Genomic DNA, 18,742 nt, shown 5'->3' with positions numbered 1-18,742 from the left:
ATGTACATATGTCCTCCAATGGACAGCGCCATATTTTTCTAAAAAAACAACAACAACATGTACATACAAAATAACTATCAAAAATATTAATCTAGGCTTAATTCAAATTAGCCAACAAGACAGTTATAAAATGATTGCTTTGCACACAACATGAGGACAACACAAGGAAGAACACAAAAAGTAAGGGTGCGGCCACACGCAGTCGCTCGCCGCTCGTTTGCAGCGCTAAATCTGCTCAGGTGACTTCATTTTGAATGTGATTTTGAATTTCCCGCTACTCAAAAAAGTAGCGTCAAGTCGCCGCGTCAAGCAGCAGCGACAAGATAGGTGCTTGCAAGAATGATCTTGGTCTTAGAAGCTGATTTCTTAATCTCATTTATTAGCAGTCGTGGCAGTGGTAGAAATAAAAGAAATTAGAATGAATGAAAAAAAAAGTGTTAAAAGTAAGTTCATGCTGAAATTGAAGGGTTTTTTTCCAGGGATACAGCTTAATATTTCCAGCAAATCAGCAGGGCTACTACGAAACTCGAAAATAATACCGTCCCTCTCACATCGTATTAAATAATAGAAGCGTCAGCGGGACGGTACAATACGAACTTCGATTTTCGAATTTCGTAGTAGCCCAGCTGAGTAAGCGACGAGCGACGACATGTGGCCGCACCTTTAACATGAAAAAATGCCTCATGGCTGTCACTGTCAAACTACTATTCATTCATTGTTTTCGTGTGGGCGACGGGGTTATTTCAGCGCAAATAATTAATTCTACGAATGATTATCAAGACAAAATGAGTGATTTTGTAAACGCTACTGAGGCGGCGTCACTCGCCGTCAGGTTTGATCAAACAGGGCAGATAGATAAAGCGGTAGAATGTTATAGAACTGCCGCAAGACTGTTGGATAGAGTTCGCGACCAAGTTCCGCCACAAAAACAAATAGAACTACGTGAAAAAGTCCGGGAATATCTTGAGAGAGCTACCCTCTTGCAAGAACAGAAAGGTATGCTAATTATATTACGTCTGATTTCTATAAAGCTTTTTAGAAAGTTAGAAGCAGTTGGGTCTAGTCTACCGATGACTCATATCTAAACGTTCCTTTGTTGAGTGCAATGATCTAACTTTTTGAACAGCTTGCTCTGGGGTCAACTATACGTAAATCGACCTATTTTTTACCATTTCCAATATGTCTATTATTTTATGTTATTAATTTCTACGATGTTCCAATGTTTATTTATTGTATTAATATTTAAATACAGACAATGCGCAGCAAGCAGAGAGTGAGCGAGCATTGCAGCAGTGCTACTTCCTGCTGCAGCATGCTTTGGACGCCGACGAGGAGGAACTCAAGGACCAGGCCTTGCAATTGTACACGCAGGCTGTGGAGTTTGCTGTTACCATTGTAAGATTTTTTCTATTGCTTTTTCAACAACACGATACAATGTTGTGTCATACTTATGACGCGGCATTGTTTCAAGATGCAACGTCATATAAGTAGTTGAAATCTACATGGGATTGCTCTGTGATTTTCCAAAATGCATGACAAAGCATGATGCTACATCATATCATATTTGGTCACCCTTTTAAATAAATTATCTTCCAAACTGCATGACAGTTTGTTGACAGATAAAAATTAGCTCTGTACACTGTTCTTAATCTAAATCCTTAAAACTAAATACATGCATGTATAAAGGCATGCAAGGGTACATTAACTCCACACCCACCATGTTGTGCACTTTATCACTTATATTTGTTATATTATTTTAATGAATAAACTATTTTTATTTTTATTTTTATAGGTATGTAATTTTAGAAGTTTTAGAGTATGTGTAAGAGCCCTTAGGTATCCATAAGTCATGTGATGTTTTTTACTTATCTGGGTTGCACAGGCAAGATGGTATAGAGACCCTTATTGTTTTGCCATGTGCATCAGTCTGTTTTTTTGTCTTAGTTCCAAGACTCTTAGCATGAAAAAGTTTTTCCAAGATAAAAAGTATGGCCCATAAACGACGTTGATCCGTCGCTCCATTTCGACGTGAAAGACAGACAAACATACAAACACACACTTTCGCATTTATAATATTGGTACGGATGTTCATATTTTGTTTTCAGAAAGCAAGTGATCCAGACATAAAGATAAAAATAAAAAATCTAGCGAGGCAGGCTCTAGACAGGGCTGAGGAGTTGAAGGGCATAGACAAAATTAGTGCCATGTCAATAAACAATACAAAGAGGCCCCGTAAGTTAGCTTATCATTTTATAAAGTTTATAAATATTTGTTGACACATTGCATGTCAGTCACCTAAAGCAGAGAAGTAATGGATAGTTCTTTAGTTGGATAATGGATATCTGGCAGCTGGATATATGGTATATTGGCACATTGCCACATTAATGTTGTCAGTATCATTATGATTGGTTATTTGGAGTCTTTTTTTGTATTTTTTATTTCAACTCCTGTTACTTTTACGGTCATCCCGTAAAACCATATCGAAAATACAAACTGAGACATAGATGCACAGTCAAGCACAGTTAAGTAGCATATTAGAAATAAGCAACCTGAGATATGGGTGCATAGGAGAAATTCGTGTCTGTACTCCTGTCCAGTGGTGGTGTAGCTATGTAGGGGTATGGCACGCAGCACGGAATGCTGAGGACCTGGGTTCGATTCCCAGCGTTAATCTCTTTTTCTGGCTTTTCTGTGCATCCATGTCTCAGTTTGTATTTTCGATGTCATTATCATTGTTTTATATTTTTTTGTTGAGTTTTCAAACACTCCAGGTGATCATGTCAGCCTAATGGGTGCCCGCTCAGTTAGTTGTCTTTGAATATATAATACTCTACAATGACTCTTTAATGTGCACCAGAAATAGTAAACGATATAGAAAACAGGTACAGTCACAATTGTTACTTTGGGACCCATTTAAGATTGAATATCTGTCATTTTGTATGACAATTCAAAGGATTTTTTGACGAAATGGGTACCAAATTAATGATTGTGACCGTACATAGAGAGATATTTTTTTTTTCTTCAATAAAAGAAGAACATGGTTATATAAATAAACTGGATACGAGTTAATTCACTAGCTTAAACCGACGCAATCTGATATCTTTTTAGCACCAAGCAAAGCTCAACTGCAAAGGGATCATAGTGTTCATTTAAAAGTGAGCGGCAAACATCACACTTACACAGATGAGGAAAAAGAGGTTCTGCGCATGACATCTAATATCAACAATAATTGTTTCCTGCCTTTTATGGACATTGATCTGTCAGAGAAGTAAGTTAACTTTTTTTTCTTAGATATAATAATTTATTGAATCAGTTGTTAGTTCTGAGATAAAAGTTTGCTGTAAAAATGTAATACATTATACCTGTTTTTGCAGGTGGTAGGACCTTGTGCAAGGTCCGCACGGATTGCTACCACCATCTTGCTCGCTAATCCTGCCGTGAAGCAGCAGTGCTTGCATTGTTGTGTTTCGGTGTGGAGAGTAAGACAGCTGGTGAAATTACTGGCACTTGAGGTATCCCATCTTAGGCCTCTAGGTTGGCAACGCGTCTGCAATAACCCCTGGCGTTGCAGATGTTTATGGGCAGATCTCTTAAAAAAAAACATATGTTACTCAAATGCCCTTTAGTACATCCGACCATTCATAAATTCAGTGACCCCAATTTTGATCTTTTTACAATCATGCATGTGGCAAGTGACAAAGGGTGGGGTAGAGGGCTTGTCACACTAATATATAACTGTGAAGGTTAAAATTACTTTGTTTGTGTTACAAGTCTTCAGACTCCACCACCCTCCCCTGAAATTGTGACATAACATATATATTATGGATGGCGTCTGTGAATCTAAATCTCAAAATAAAAACGATGATAATTATTTTAAGCATAAACCTATCTTCTCTTAAAGACGCTTTGTCAAGTACCAAGTGTCAAGACCAAATGTGCCTATCACTCATGCTAAGTTTCCAACAGAGATATGTGAGGATGTGTTGCATTACCTACCATGCCCTCGGTACCGCTCTGCTTTCAGAGCATGACATGAGTGCGTGTGAGCTAACTTTGGGGGCGGCAGACGCGAGCTTGCCTTCGGAATCCAAAAGCTTAATGGTTACTTGACCTGAAATGTATATTTCAGAATTATATTATTATTATTTTTTAAATTTATGACGGTAAGCATATATAAAAATGTACTCTGTGGTAAGCATTCTACACTTCCACTGAACGTAGATATAGTTAGTGTTTAGTTTTGTACATCCCTGTATTATTATTATTATTATTATTTTGTATTTTTTTCTTTAATTGTATACTCTAGTTTTTAAGTATTTTATTTGTAATTATTTTATTTTGAAAAAATGACTTTCTGTCAAGTTTCTTGCGGCGCATTCTTCTTGGCAAAGATGGTCTTTCAGAAAGCGCTGGTATTTTAAAAAATGACGTGTAAAAGTGCCCATTGCGGCCTATTTACTGAATAAATCATTTGAAATTTAGAAATTTGAAATGTTTGACCAATAGAAACGCTTTATTTTACATATCCACGCACTGCACAGCTCTAGTGGAAACAGTTGGGCGGAGCGAGGATAGGTAAATGAAGTGGTTCTATTGGTTCATGTGAAACACATTCCTCGGAACACATACTTGCACATCTCTAGTGGAAAGGTAGCCTTAAAGTAAAAATTCCTAAGGTGCCAAACATACTTATATTAACTTAGAATATGTTTTTTCCACTGTATGGGCTCCAGGTCTTTACCTTTTTTCAATTTAAAAGTTCAAATTGTCAGATTCCAATACGCGATACCGTTCGAGGACCGCGCTAGCGAGCTGAAGCTGTCGTCTAAGCAAGCCAGCGAGTTTGACCGCTGGGTGCGTCCCCACGAAATTTGCTCTGACCCTAAGATGATAGTCAACGAGCATGTCGACTGTTTCAGCATTAAACAGACGGTGAGTTACGTGAAACAGGTTTGCATTAGTGTTGCCATCTCTGTTTGTTTTGTCCGAAAAAACAGGGATAGCATTACATTTATCTGTCACTTATTTATCAATGAGGTGTGGAGCGGTCTTAGTCTGACTCGCCCGGGGTGCCTTGATGGCTAAAGCCCTGCGGTTATGACTCGTCCGGGGTGCCTAGATGGCTAAAGCCCTGCGGTTATGACTCGCCTGGGGCGCCTTGATGGCTAGAGCCCTGTGGTTATGACTCGCCCGGGGCGCCTTGATGGCTAAAGCCCTGCGGTTATGACTCGCCCGGGGTGCCTAGATGGCTAGAGCCCTGTGGTTATGACTCGCCCGGGGCGCCTTGATGCCTAAAGCCCTGCGGTTATGACTCGTCCGGGGTGCCTAGATGGCTAAAGCCCTGCGGTTAACAGTAACAATTGTATGTTCACAGATAGTGTCAGACTGTTCGTTTGTCGCTTCGCTCGCCGTCAGTGCCCTCTACGAACGGAGATTCAACAAGAAGATCATAACATCCATCATTTATCCCAAGAATAAGAACAAGGATCCCGTGTACAACCCGTTCGGGAAATACATGGTGAAGTTGAACATTAACGGGGTCAGAAGGAAAGTAAGTTAAAAGTAACGTACGACTCGGATGTACCATCAGCCAAATATGTGGTCTACCACCCTAAAGTTGATAATCGTTGGCATGTCATAAAACAATAATGCCAATAGACAGGTATGTCAACTTGAAAGTTCGACTTTAGCGACATATTAATTTGATAGGAACTTGTTTAAAAATTGATAGACCACTTATTTGGCTGATGGTACATCATCATCCCCCAGCCTATTACGTCCCACTGCTGTGCTGGGGCACAGGCCTCATCTCAGAATGGCTTGAGCCATATTTCCCACGCGGGCCCAGTGCGGATTGGGAACTTCACAAAGCAAAAAACCGGCCAAGTGCAAGTCGGACTCGCGCACGAAGGGTTCCGTACCATTATCTATACAAAATTACAGCCTTATTCATAAAAAATCCTTAATTGAGGTTTGATCGGTCTGTTACTTAGCAGACTGATTAAGCTTGTTAGACGGTTGTCAAGAAGTATGATTCATAAACGCTTGCTAGCAGTCTGCTAGTTGTTGAGCCGCTGATAGACTGATTAGACTCGTTATGTTGGCCACCTTGACAAATCAAAGACAAAAAATGGCCTAATCGATAATTAAAAAAAAAAAAGTTGACAGCAGTGACAGCAAATTAGCAGGAAAAAAAATAAAAAGCGAGAAGTTTGTTTTCCCGCCATTTCCGATCCGCATGTTTATGTTGTGCAAAAAGCCATAATTGTGTTAATCATCCTATTTTTTTTCATACTTATTGTTAATTTATTGCTGCTAATTTAGAGGATTTTTAAATACAAATTCCTGAAAATATTTTTTCCTGGTTTTTTTTTTAATCTTTGCGTAACTTCACCCTTCACTAAAATATCTTCGGTATGGTTTTTGCTCTTGTCAAAGTCAGCTGTTCAAACTTGTGGCGGCCATTTTGTGACTTAGCAGGGAGATAAAGGAGGGTCTACGGTCCGCTAACTTTAGCAGAGCCTTGATCGACTGATTAGCGCTAACAGACGTTTATGAATCATGTTTTTTAGCATCGGGCCTTCAAGGAGCCTTCAAGGAGGCTCTAACTTTTTATGAATAAGGCTGTTAGACATTAGCAAAAAATTGCAAAAAATCAAGTTTGTTGTATGGCAGCCACCTTAAAATTTTATTTAAATTTAAATTTAACTATTTTTTTAAAGCGATTAAAATACTATTAAAGATACTGTGAATATTTCAAGCGTCTACCTGTTTCCGTTATTAATTATGATTGTTTTTTTGGAGTCTTTTTGTATTTTTTATTTCAACTCCAAATTTTGTTACTTTTACGGGTATCCCGTGAAACCATATCAAAAATACAAACTGAGACATGGACATGGTCCGTTATTAATATCAAGCAAAAAACGGGAAAACGTTTGCTGTATGGGAGCCCCCCTTAAATCCTTCTGTCAACTACACGTGCGGCGCAATACCTAAATGTTGTGTTAGTGATGTTTTGTTATGTATTGTTTGTAGTTGTCCTTCTGTATGTCTTAACTAACACTAGCATAAGTTTTATTCAATTGTATTACTAACTCAATGATCCAAGTTGGTCGAAAAGTAAATTATTATTATTATTATTATTAAATATTTATTTTATTCTGTTTTTAGTATTTGTTGTTATAGCGGCCACAGTAATACATAATCTGTGAAAATTTCAAGTGTCTAACTATTACGCCTCATGAGATAGAGCCCTGTTACAGACGGACGGACAGACAGACAGATAGCGGAGTCTCAGTTATAGGGTTCCGTTGGCACCCTTTGGGTACGGAACCCTAAAAAGCAAAAATTCGTAGTAGCTTATCTAGAGGCTTGATCTATGGCCTTTCAAGCAAAGTTTTTCGGAATTTAGGTTTGAAATAACATTAAAAATTGACCATCAATGTTACAGTGAAAGAAAACATCGCGAGGAAACCTGCGAAGAAATTCTGCTGAGTCACCGACTTCAAACTGGCAATAAATGAGTTTTTATTAATTAATTAATTTATTTCCAGGTGATAATAGACGACCGTTTGCCGTACAGCCGGTACGGACGGCTGCTCTGTTCGTACTCAAGCAACAAGAACGAATTCTGGGTGTCTTTGCTGGAGAAAGCTTATATGAAGGTCATGGGTGGATATGATTTTCCTGGCTCAAATAGCGTGAGTAGAATGGACAGTCTTTTAATTTGCTCCTCCGCTAGCTCACGGGGAAAACAGCTGCGTTTGTGCATCACCAGTCCAGTCCCACAATATCTGACACAACAAGCGTGCATAAATATCTGATACGACTTTACTTCTAGGGCCCGTAGGAGCACGTACGTGTCAGATATTTTTGCACGCTCCGCTGCGGCAGATATGAATGCGTGACTAGGATATATTATGTATATTTTTTTTTGTTCTTTTTAGGCACCTTCGTGTTTGACGCAGTTTCTGGCCGTTATGACCGAAGTAGTCATGAGTACGATTAATTTATTATGATTTACACTTTTCCATGCCTATTGACAATGTGTACCTACAGTCGAGTTCATAAACTTGTGAGCAAAAATTCGATAAAAAATATCTAAACACGCTTCTATGCCGTTAACCTTTTCGACGCCAACGACATATATATCCCTACTAATATTATAAATGCGAAAGTAACTCTGTCTGTCTGTCTGTTACGCTTTCACGTCGAAACCGCTGAACCAATTTTGATGAAATTTGGTATAGAGATAGCTTAAGCGCCAAGGATCAACATAGGATACTTTTTATTCCGGTAGAGGGCGCCACCGCGCGATAACCTAGGTCCGCGCCGACGAAGTCGCGGGCATAACCTAGTATATATATATATACGCACCGCAGGTTCCACGCCAACGACCTTTATATACGTCCATTACTTCAATGCAAAAGCAGCCTTCGTTCAATTGTGTTAAGGTTCAATTTCAGGCATTGCAATATAAGCCTGACGTATGGGCGATGTCTTTTGTATTTGACGTGGCGGCGAAAAGGTTAACAATAAAGTCGTGTTCATATATGTTTGATCAAATTTTAGCTCACAAGTTTATGAACTCGACTGTACATTCGCCACATCACTCGGTCATCCATAAATTATCTTATTAGGCGGTTAGTGACACAGGAACAAAATAATTTCAATTTTCATAGGAATAGGTGTGACAAGGGGGGCTAAAAGTGGTCAAAATATTGTAATTTATGGATGGCCCTTATTCTCTATCTCTTTCTACCCTCATCCTATTGGAAGGAAAGAGATGTGCGTTAGATAATATGGCCTTGGGTCTTAAGCGTTTGTTTTGATTTTAGAACATAGATCTCCATGCTTTAACGGGGTGGATCCCAGAGAGAAGCGCCATCCGTACCGAGCCAGACTTCAATGCGGAAGCCCTATACGAAACAATACGAACAAGGTATGCGCCGACGTTACTAAAGGTGTTATATACGAACAAGGTATGCGCCGACGTTACTAAAGGTGTTATACGAACAAGGTATGCGCCGACGTTACTAAAGGTGTTATATACGAACAAGGTATGCGCGGACGTTACTAAAGGTGTTATATACGAACAAGGTATGCGCCGACGTTACTAAAGGTGTTATATACGAACAAGGTATGCGCCGACGTTACTAAAGGTGTTATATACGAACAAGGTATGCGCCGACGTTACTAAAGTTGTTATATACGAACAAGGTATGCGCCGACGTTACTAAAGGTGTTATATACGAACAAGGTATGCGCCGACGTTACTAAAGGTGTTATATACGAACAAGGTATGCGCCGACGTTACTAAAGGTGTCATATATGTCCCAATGGGTGAATATGGAGCGTTTTGACCGTCGGTTAAACGTCATAATCATAATCATAATCATAATCATTTATTTGCCATATTATGTACATAATTATACATGCAAATATATATAAATCGTCATTATTATACTTACTTTGCTTTGTTTAGGCTGCAGCGTGGAGAAGTGCTAGTAACAGCGGCTACTGGTAACCTGAGCGACGAGGACGCCGAAAGGACTGGTTTGGTACCCACACATGCGTATGCTGTACTCGATGTCAGGCTGGCCAATGTAAGTATAGCCCCATACTACGAAGTGCAAAATTCGAACTTCGTATCTTGCCGTCGCGCTGATGCTAATATTATTTATTACGAGTGTAAGAGAGACGGTACGATACGAACTTCGCTGCCCCCTGGGCTACTACGAAATTCGGAAATCGAAGTTCGTTTCGTACCGTCCCTCTTACTCTTACAGGGGTATTGTAGGATTTTTTGAGGTGTCCCGATTTCGTTAACAGCCCACCTTTCGGACAAAGCCATTGTATTCTAATATGTCCTCAAATGCATAATCCCCAGTTTAAAATAAACGGAAATATATAATAAAATACCTCATATAAATAACGACTTTTTTTTTTTTTTAATTTAATTACTCAAATAAAAAAAAAACAAAAGAAGTACAGAAATACGTATAACTATAAACCTCTGCCAAACTGCGTAGCAACATAGCAACATAGCTGCGTAGCGTTAGTTTTACAACAGAGAGTTCATTTTAAATAAAACTTTGTCGGCAGATAATATTTTTCAAAATTGAATGCGTCGTAGACAAGCAGCCTCATGGAGAACAACTAAAAAGTATTATCTGCAAACGAGTATTTATTTTAAATTGCACTGTCTGCTTTAGACCATAAAGTCATTATTTAAATGAACAATTTTGTCTTATATTTCCGTTCATTTTAAACTGAGGATTATGCGGTTGACACAATAGAATACAATGGGTTTGTTCTAAAGGTGGAATGTTAACGAGATCGGGACACCTCAAAAAATTCATACTAAACCAAATATTTTCAGGGAGTGAAACTTCTTAAACTGAAGAACCCTTGGTCCCATCTTCGTTGGCGAGGCAACTACTCAGAATTAGACACCCACCACTGGACTCGGGAACTCAAAGCTGAACTGAACTATGATCCTGATAGCGCGGCGCAGTACGACAATGGAGTATTCTGGATAGACTACGCGAGCATATTGAAGTTCTTCGACGTTTTTTACCTTAACTGGAACCCGGATATGTTCCAGTACACTTATTGTATACACCAGTGAGTACTGTTTATGGATTGTATGTTGATTAGAAAGTTCCCCGTATAAATTTTTATCAATTATCATTCATATTAAGTACTAGTTCTTGCCCGCGACTTCGTTCGTATAAATGAAAAAAAAAACCTTAAATTTTACTTTGATACAATTTATTACAATCAGTAAATATCAATTAAGTTATATCTATTTACATACAAATGTAAACACTTAAAATACATAAAACAAAAAAAATATTTATCCTTCAATTTTATCAACGAAATTACTGCACCAACATTTCATCCCTTTTATTGGTTAATTTTCAAGAAAGACCTTATTTTTAGTGTTCCGTAACTTAAACGGACGTAAAAAAAACGGAACCCTTATAGGATCTCTTTATTGTCTGTCTGTCTGTCCGTCTGTCAAGACCCTTTGTCGCAAGAACTCGTAGAGGTATCAAGCTGGAATGAATACTGGCCTGCTATCTGTCTTTTAACATTTTCTTATTCCATTTTCTTCTATTATCTTTCCAATTCTATTCCTTACATATTTCTAATTCCAATTCCATGGAATTTGAAATATATACTTGTTTACCTGTCTATTAAAATTTCCTAATTCCATTTCTTACAGAAAATGGGACGCAGGCAACGGCCCAGTCAAGGACGCGTACAATATCGGCGAGAACCCTCAGTTCTCCCTCCACGTGCAGGGGAGGGGGGCCGTGTGGCTGCTCCTCACGCGACACATCACTCAGATCGATGACTTCAGGGACAATAAGGAGTATATAACGCTGCTGGTGTACAAGAATAATGGAAAACGGGTGTACTATCCTTGTAAGTACAGGTGTAGGTCACAATGGTTTTAAATCGTATTTTTATCAGACTGCCCAAAGGAGGGTTATATTTTTCGAGTTTTGTCGTATGTATGTCCATTTCTTTGGTCTTCGCTGCAGCCTAAACGGATGGACGGTTTTTTTGATGTGGTCACGATTTGAATGGGTCCCGACTGTGGAACTTTAAGTAAGCTACTTAACAGACTCTAGACCACTCGACTTGTTTCTTCTTTTTTGTATTTTTTAAGGCAGTCGTGTTTCCTCCCACCTCGCACCTCGCTACTCATCCTCGCACATCTCTGGTGGAAATGCGGTATAACACCTAAGTCACGATTTTTATTCGATTTTGGTTACATATTTTTGTATCTTTGGCCGTATCGATACCTTTGTACTTGATGTGAAAAAAAATCATTCATCATCATCAGCCGAAAGACTTAAACTGCTGAAAAAAAGCTTCCCCCTTAGAAAGCCATGAACGAGAAACTTGCCACTTGTCACCAGTTGCCGGCATCTCTCACGATATCGTTAGTCCATCTAGAATTCTAGTGGCTGTCTTGCCAACGCTTTGTCTTCCGGCAATTAGTAATTGAATAGTAATAATAAGTTTCTGTTAAAAATGTAATTTTTTGCTGACTGTACTTTTTGTTGACTGTACTTGCATTGTCTTCTAAACTGCATATCCGTACCAAATTCCTTCCTCCTTCATTCAAAAAACAAATCCAAATTCATTCCTGTTTGTACAATAAAGAGTATAAACAAACAAATTTCAAGTCGGTACTATTAACCATTGAGGAGTTCTCTCCTGCGGAGACGATCCTGGCAGGACCACCGAGATGTCACTACCAGATTTATGTATTGTCACCAAATTTACATATGTATGCCAAATTTAAAGTCGATCGGACCGCTGGAAGTGGGTCAAATTTAGCTTCCAAGATTTTACCCAAACAAATAAATAAACAGGGCAAGATTTGGCAAAGCTTGTAATAATAAGTTATCTTTGGCAGACGATCCCGCCCCGTACCTGGACGGCGTCCGCATCAACAGCCCCCACTACCTGTGCAAAGTGGTGGTGGGCGCGGAGTCGGCCGACCGCTACACGCTGGTCGTGTCGCAGTACGAAAAGTCGCGGACGATATACTACACGCTAAGGGCGTACGCGACCTGCCCGTTCTCGTTGGGGAAGCTGGAGGCTTATCCGTATATTAAAACCGTGAGTTATTTATGTATATCTTATCTTCACTACTTTGTAAAAATGTCGTACAGTCGCCAGCATTAATATCTACAGCGGAGCGTGCAAAAATATCTGACACTTCCTTCCGGCCCTAGAAATAGAGTCGTATCAGATATTTATGCACGGTTCTTGTGTCAAATATTGGTGCTGGTGACTGTACCTCAAATCAAAACGTCGATTGCTAGGGCTTTATCGCGATGTGTGTGGCCGAATATTCGCGAATACTTCGGCACTTCGGGCGAAGACGCAAACACTTCGCCTCACTGTCGGAAAACTCGCGCACATCAAAGGGTTTCTTTAGCATTTGATATTTCTTAGTTTGCAATGTGGCCATGCACAATAAATAAATACGCAGGTGGTAGGACCTTGTGCAAGGTCCGCCCGGATTGCTACCACCATCTTGCTCGCTAATCCTGCCGTGAAGCAGCAGCGGCGTGGAGAGTAAGACAGCCGGTGAAATTACTGGCACTTGAGGTATCCCATCTTAGGCCTCTAGGTTGGCAACGCATCTGCAATCCCTCTGGTGTTGCAGGTGTCTATTGGCGGTGGTGACCTCTTACCATCAGGAGACCCACTTGCTCGTTTGCCATCCAATCAAATAAAAAAAAAACGAGATGTGTGTGGCCCAACCAAATGACACAGAGGGGGGACTAAAAAAGGTTAAAACAATTGGCCCCCAAGGGCTCGGGTGAGCAATGCAGTTATTTATAGTTCATTGTACCTGCTGTTATCTTTCTTACAGATAAGCGGCGAATGGTCCGGCCGGACCGCGGGCGGGTGCGAAAACCACCGGGCCACTTACCCACTGAACCCTAAATACATAATAACGGTGCCGGACAGCCGGACGCCGTGCCGGCTAGTGGCGCAGCTGAAGGGCCCCAAACAGTACCAGATGGGGCTCGACGCGAGAGTTGAAAGCTTGAGCGATCCCAGTGTGACGGCGCCGTTTGTTAAGGAGTCTTCTGGTGCTTATAGGTAACTTCAGTTGTAGTATAGTAATTTAAATTGGTTTTTGAAAAAATTGTGAACCTTACCTATGTCTGTGCAACACATGTTATAACCAGGGATCGGACGGATTAGCGTCATTGCTCGTAATATTGTAGACATTACTCCAAAAATTATTTTTAAGTTAATTAATTAATTAATTGCTTAAAATCACATTTAAATTCCTGGAGATAAAAGCTTATAATAATTTAACGCATTCACTGCCACCTGACTCCCACAGGTGCCACCGACGCACATGTGCGTTCAAAATGTATGAATAATTTTGACAGCGGCACTGGGCGAAGATCCGAAAACGCATATGTGCGTCGGTGGCAGTGAATGCGTTAACTTTAAATTACGCAAATATTTACCTTTCTTAGCCTTCTCATTGTAGCGTCGGACGTTATAAAGGCTGAAATGATGATGAAGTAAATATTTAATTACTAATTTATTGAATCTGGCTTTGCGGGGGTCTATATTAATGAACTAGAAACAATTTGCTCACCCACGACCGATAGCTATGTCTAAGCAACAAATGTGTGTTCATGTAGCACCTCCAGCTACAGCTTCAGCTGCGTAATAATAGTTAAAAAAATTACGTAAACATATACAGCCTTATTCATAAAAAATCCTTAATTGAGGTTTGATCGGTCTGTTACTTAGCAGACTGATTAAGCTTAATAGACGGTTGTCAAGAAGTATGATTCATAAACACTTGCTAGCAGTCTGCTAGTTGTTGAGCTGCTGATAGACGGATTAGACGCGTTATGTTGGCCACCTTGACAAATCAAAGACAAAAAATGGCCTAATCGATAATTAAAAAAAAAAATTGACAGCAGTGACAGCAAATTACCAGGAAAAAAAATAAAAAGCGAGATGTTTGTTTTCCCGCCATTTCCGATCCGCATGTTTATGTTGTGCAAAAAGCCATAATAATGTTAATAATCCTTATTTTTTTTTCATATTTATTGTTAATTTATTGTTGCTAATTTAGAGGATTTTTAAATACAAATTCCTGAAAATAAATTTTCCTATTTTTTTTAATCTGCGTAGCCCTGCCTTCACTATAAATATCTTCGGTACCTATGGTTTTTTGCTCTAGTCAAAGTCAGCTGTTCAAACTTGTGGCGGCCATTTTGTGACTTAGCAGAGAGATAAAGGAGGGTCTACGGTCCTCTAACTTTAGCAGAGCCTTGATCGACTGATTAGCGCTAACAGACGTTTATGAATCATGTTTTTTAGCATCGGGCCTTCAAGGAGCCTTCAAGGAGGCTCTAACTTTTTATGAATAAGGCTGATAAAGTATAAAAAAACAATATTTTTTTTCAGATCCGGATTCGTAGTTTTAGATTTACCAGTGCTCCCGGCGGGGCGTTACAGCATAATGCCGTCCACATACTACCCCGGGCAGGAAGGCCCGTTCTTCTTAGAACTGCGGTCCACTTGCGAGCTCACGTGTGAAGTACGCAGCTAGGCGCGTCGCGAGCGACACAAAGTGGATGATGTTATGCATTAGTGATAGCACGGTTTTTTTTTTTTTTACATCGCAGGTACATATTTTTAAAGTTAAATGGATATATATGTGAAGAAGTTATTAAAATTTATTTATGTAAAAAAAAACTGTTGTTTAGGTTGTGTCTGTTTTATGCTAATTATAATTGATAATTTTGTTGGGAATGAAATTAATTTACTGTGAATCTTTGACTGTGTAACTTTTTTGTTAGCATTTTTTTTTGTTTTACATAGTTATTAAACATTCGAATTTGTGACACTGAATTTCATCATGGCAATTTGTAGGTAGTTTTTGTATGAACACTGAATTTTACCCCTTATTCATAAAAAATGTTGTTTTGTATATGAAATCAGACAAATATAAATAACAAATCTTGTTACTTGTTTGATAATAGAAGATTGTACAAGTACTAAAGCGTGCCGTTTTACCCGGTACGTTTATATCCACCCGAGCCGCAGGCGAGATTTGATTGTTTAATCAAGGGTAAAATGCGTTTTACGTTCATTATGCAGTCTGCTTTTCACTTCGATTGCTAGCAAACTAAATAGAAACGGTGCAAATAAAACATATTTCATTTCTATAAAATAACTTTTTAGTAATGTTTAATTTTATCAATCTAAATTACGCTTGCTGAAGCGTTTATGAATAAGGGGTTTTAGTTTTTAAGTCACGAATTTTAAGTTTCGATTATATCGCTTCTCGCCGCTTTCCGCCTTACTGCGTTCACACACGTTTAATCTAGCTCTTGCTGTGATATTAAGTAGCGTTTAAGTTTCATCACAGTTTAGTTATTGCGTCACTACTTTTGAAAAACTCGTACGTCAAAATCGATATTTTTTCTAATTCAACTTTATGTACATTATTTCAAGGTTCAATTCTGTTGACGTATTGATTTGAGATACGAGGTTTTTTCAAAGCAGTGATGGTAAAAACATTTCGCACAGAGACAAAGCTTCAAACAACCACAGAGTGATTTTTATATTGCGGATAGCTAAGTAGTTAAAGAACCTGATTATAAAGCTTGACGTTCCGGCTTCGATCACCGGTCAGGGCAGATGTTTGAATAACACTGATAAAATTATTAGATCAATACTTATATAATTATGTGTCCAATTTTTTTTTATCTCAAATGAGCTATAACTGTATGGGTAATTTTCGAGTCATAACAATTACATTACATTGTATCTTTATTGAACACCAAAACAAAGTAAGCAGTAGGTACAGAAAACAGGTATAGGCGGCCTTATCGCTTCAGAGCGATCTCTTCAAGGCAACCTTTACAACAGACAGAAGTAAAGAATAGATTTTAGCGTAACAGTTTACTAAACACCATTCGATGTGATTTAACTTTATAATCTCCACCCGAAGTTTGAATGTTTGGTAAAGAAATTCCGCATTCTGGAAATATAAAAGTTAAAAATATTTATTATGTTAAGAATACATGGTTTACGGTACAAAGGTTGGAATCTCCTATTAATTATAAAATACCTGTGTCAGGAGACCCACTCTTCCATAACATTTTTTTTTACAATTATAAACTATACTGTGTCGTACATACAGATAACTTTTAAGGAAAGCGAAATTTACTTCTTACGCCAGATGCTAAGAGTTCGAGTATAATAACTAGGGCCCGGAATTATGCGTGCGGCTATCGCCAGATTGTAGGGAGAGAGCACCGCTTTTTATCGATATTATCGATAGTATTCAACTATTATCAATGCGGTTAATTTATTTAAATAAAATAACACTTGCAACCAAATACCTACTTACGTTATCAACTCTTTATATATATCTAATATGTATTCGTAGTTATAGTGATTTCAATAAGACAATTTAAACGGATGAAACTTTCCGATATTTCGAACTTTTTTCATCATTGACCGCTGAAAAAAGTACAGTCGAACAAATTGAATCATGGCCCAGGGTGGAAACTTTTAATAACCAAGTTCACTGTGATTTCCTAGACAAAATTATGAGATGACAAAGGTGTTTGAGGTTTTATTTAATAGAAACATAAATAAAAAACTGTCGATTTGTCGATAACATCGATAAAAAGCGGTGCACTCTCCATACAATCTGTCAATAGCTACACGCAAAATTCCGGGCCCTAATAACCCGAGGCCTTATTGTCTACTTGGAACCACAATCGTTTTCATCACTTCTTTCTGTCACACGGTATATGACGATGGTAGAAAGAGATGGTGAATGCGATTGCGAACGCCAGCGCGATAGACGATACCGCCTCTGGAAATACATTGCGGGGGTTGAATGCTCCATCCCATTATACCTATTTACTTCGGTCGACTTGCAATCTAGTACTCGAAGCATACATTTGAAAACTTTGCTTTATTCTAGTTACTACTAGTGAACCCGGCAGCCGTTGTCCTACCCGAAGAAAAACTACATTAAAATTGATAATGATAACATACAAACAATAGCGCCATCTAGCGGGTCCAATTGCGTTTCCAAAACATCAACCAACATGTTTTGCCATATCAATTATTTAAAGTGAATATTTTTCTAGGCAAATATAAAATAAATAACTTATTGTAAGTGTGTGGGGGTGTGGTCTATACTTAACTGATAGTTGCGATCCATGAACATTTTGTATGAGAAAATGTTTTTTTTTATTTAATTTTTTCGTAAATTTTCCAATGTTTTTAATAGTTTTTAAACCTTTAAAATTAAAATGAAATAATAAGATTTTTTTTCATTTTTAAATTCAACCAGATTGTGTTTTATTGAAAGTTTATTTTGGAAATGTGAATATATAAAATTGTTTCACTTTAATTTTAAAGGTGCGAGTTATTCTGCTATACGGGACGGAGACAAACCCGACTTTGTTTTATATATTAACATAAAGTCTGGCTGTATGAAGCTTTGTCTTTGTGAGGTAAACACCTAGTGGTATTGAGGGTTACATAAATGAATTGAGATTTTTTAAAAGGAACGTTAATAAATATTTTTAATATAAATGTATTTTTTTTGCCTCCTGAGGCCTACTGTACATCATTTTATCGCCATTACATTGAAAAAATTTCGTATCTCAAAACAATACGTCAACAAAATTGACCCTTGAAATAATGTCCATAAAGTTCACTCAGAAAAATGATCCGTGTGGTGTCGGGTTAGAATAACACCTCTCCATATCTTCCGTGGATGTCGTAAGAGGTGACTGAGGATAGGTTAAGGTACCTATACCGTAGGCGATAGGCTAGCAACCTGTCATTATTGAACCAAAAATTGCTAAAAGTGGCTCCGAAGCGGTAACGTTTCGTGTGCTCTGCCTACCCCATTTGGGAATACAGGCGTGATGTTTGTGTGTGTGTGTGAGAAAAATTATCGATTTTGAGGTACGAGCTTTTTTAAAAGAAGTGACAGTGGTATTCGAATCTAATTATTTCACGTACTGACGTACCTACTGCAGATAAGGTAGTTACACAAGTAATAAGTTTCGAGCGATATTTCTTGTCTGTAACATTCTCCACCCCGGCACCATTTTCCAAGCTTCTTATAAACTAACATATTCCTCTATTTCCGTATCGAGCCGACGTAACCAGATCCAGACGTAATCTAAGATCA

At 38.5% G+C, this 18,742-nt stretch overlaps 1 protein-coding gene across 1 annotated transcript; it reads left to right on the top strand.

Moving 5' to 3' along the window:
- The first annotated feature begins 720 nt into the window (after positions 1-720).
- On the top strand, positions 721-18,106 carry LOC141436802 (calpain-7-like). The gene is made up of 14 exons (XM_074099863.1): positions 721-996; positions 1,253-1,395; positions 2,106-2,232; positions 3,109-3,268; positions 4,773-4,932; positions 5,375-5,551; positions 7,554-7,700; positions 8,838-8,941; positions 9,485-9,605; positions 10,382-10,626; positions 11,231-11,433; positions 12,437-12,642; positions 13,406-13,638; positions 14,977-18,106. Exons 1-14 carry the CDS (start codon positions 786-788, stop codon positions 15,119-15,121), a joined length of 2,382 nt encoding a protein of 793 aa, XP_073955964.1. The 5' UTR covers positions 721-785; the 3' UTR covers positions 15,122-18,106.
- Positions 18,107-18,742: the final 636 nt, after the last annotated feature.

This window comes from Choristoneura fumiferana, chromosome 17 (genome assembly GCF_025370935.1).
Source record: "Choristoneura fumiferana chromosome 17, NRCan_CFum_1, whole genome shotgun sequence".
NCBI classification, from domain to species: Eukaryota; Metazoa; Arthropoda; class Insecta; order Lepidoptera; family Tortricidae; genus Choristoneura; species Choristoneura fumiferana.
Note: the sequence above shows the minus strand (reverse complement) of the source record. Positions and strands in the feature narration are given on the sequence as shown.

What these genes read in the sequence shown, in the direction of transcription:
- LOC141436802 (XM_074099863.1), top strand. Translation starts at nt 786, where the DNA reads ATGAGTGATTTTGTAAACGCTACTGAGGCGGCGTCACTCGCCGTCAGG. An exon ending in GACATTGATCTGTCAGAGAA is followed by an intron (nt 3,269 to 4,772) that starts GTAAGTTAACTT and finishes TCAAATTGTCAG; the next exon opens with ATTCCAATACGCGATACCGT. An exon ending in TACGAAACAATACGAACAAG is followed by an intron (nt 8,942 to 9,484) that starts GTATGCGCCGAC and finishes TGCTTTGTTTAG; the next exon opens with GCTGCAGCGTGGAGAAGTGC.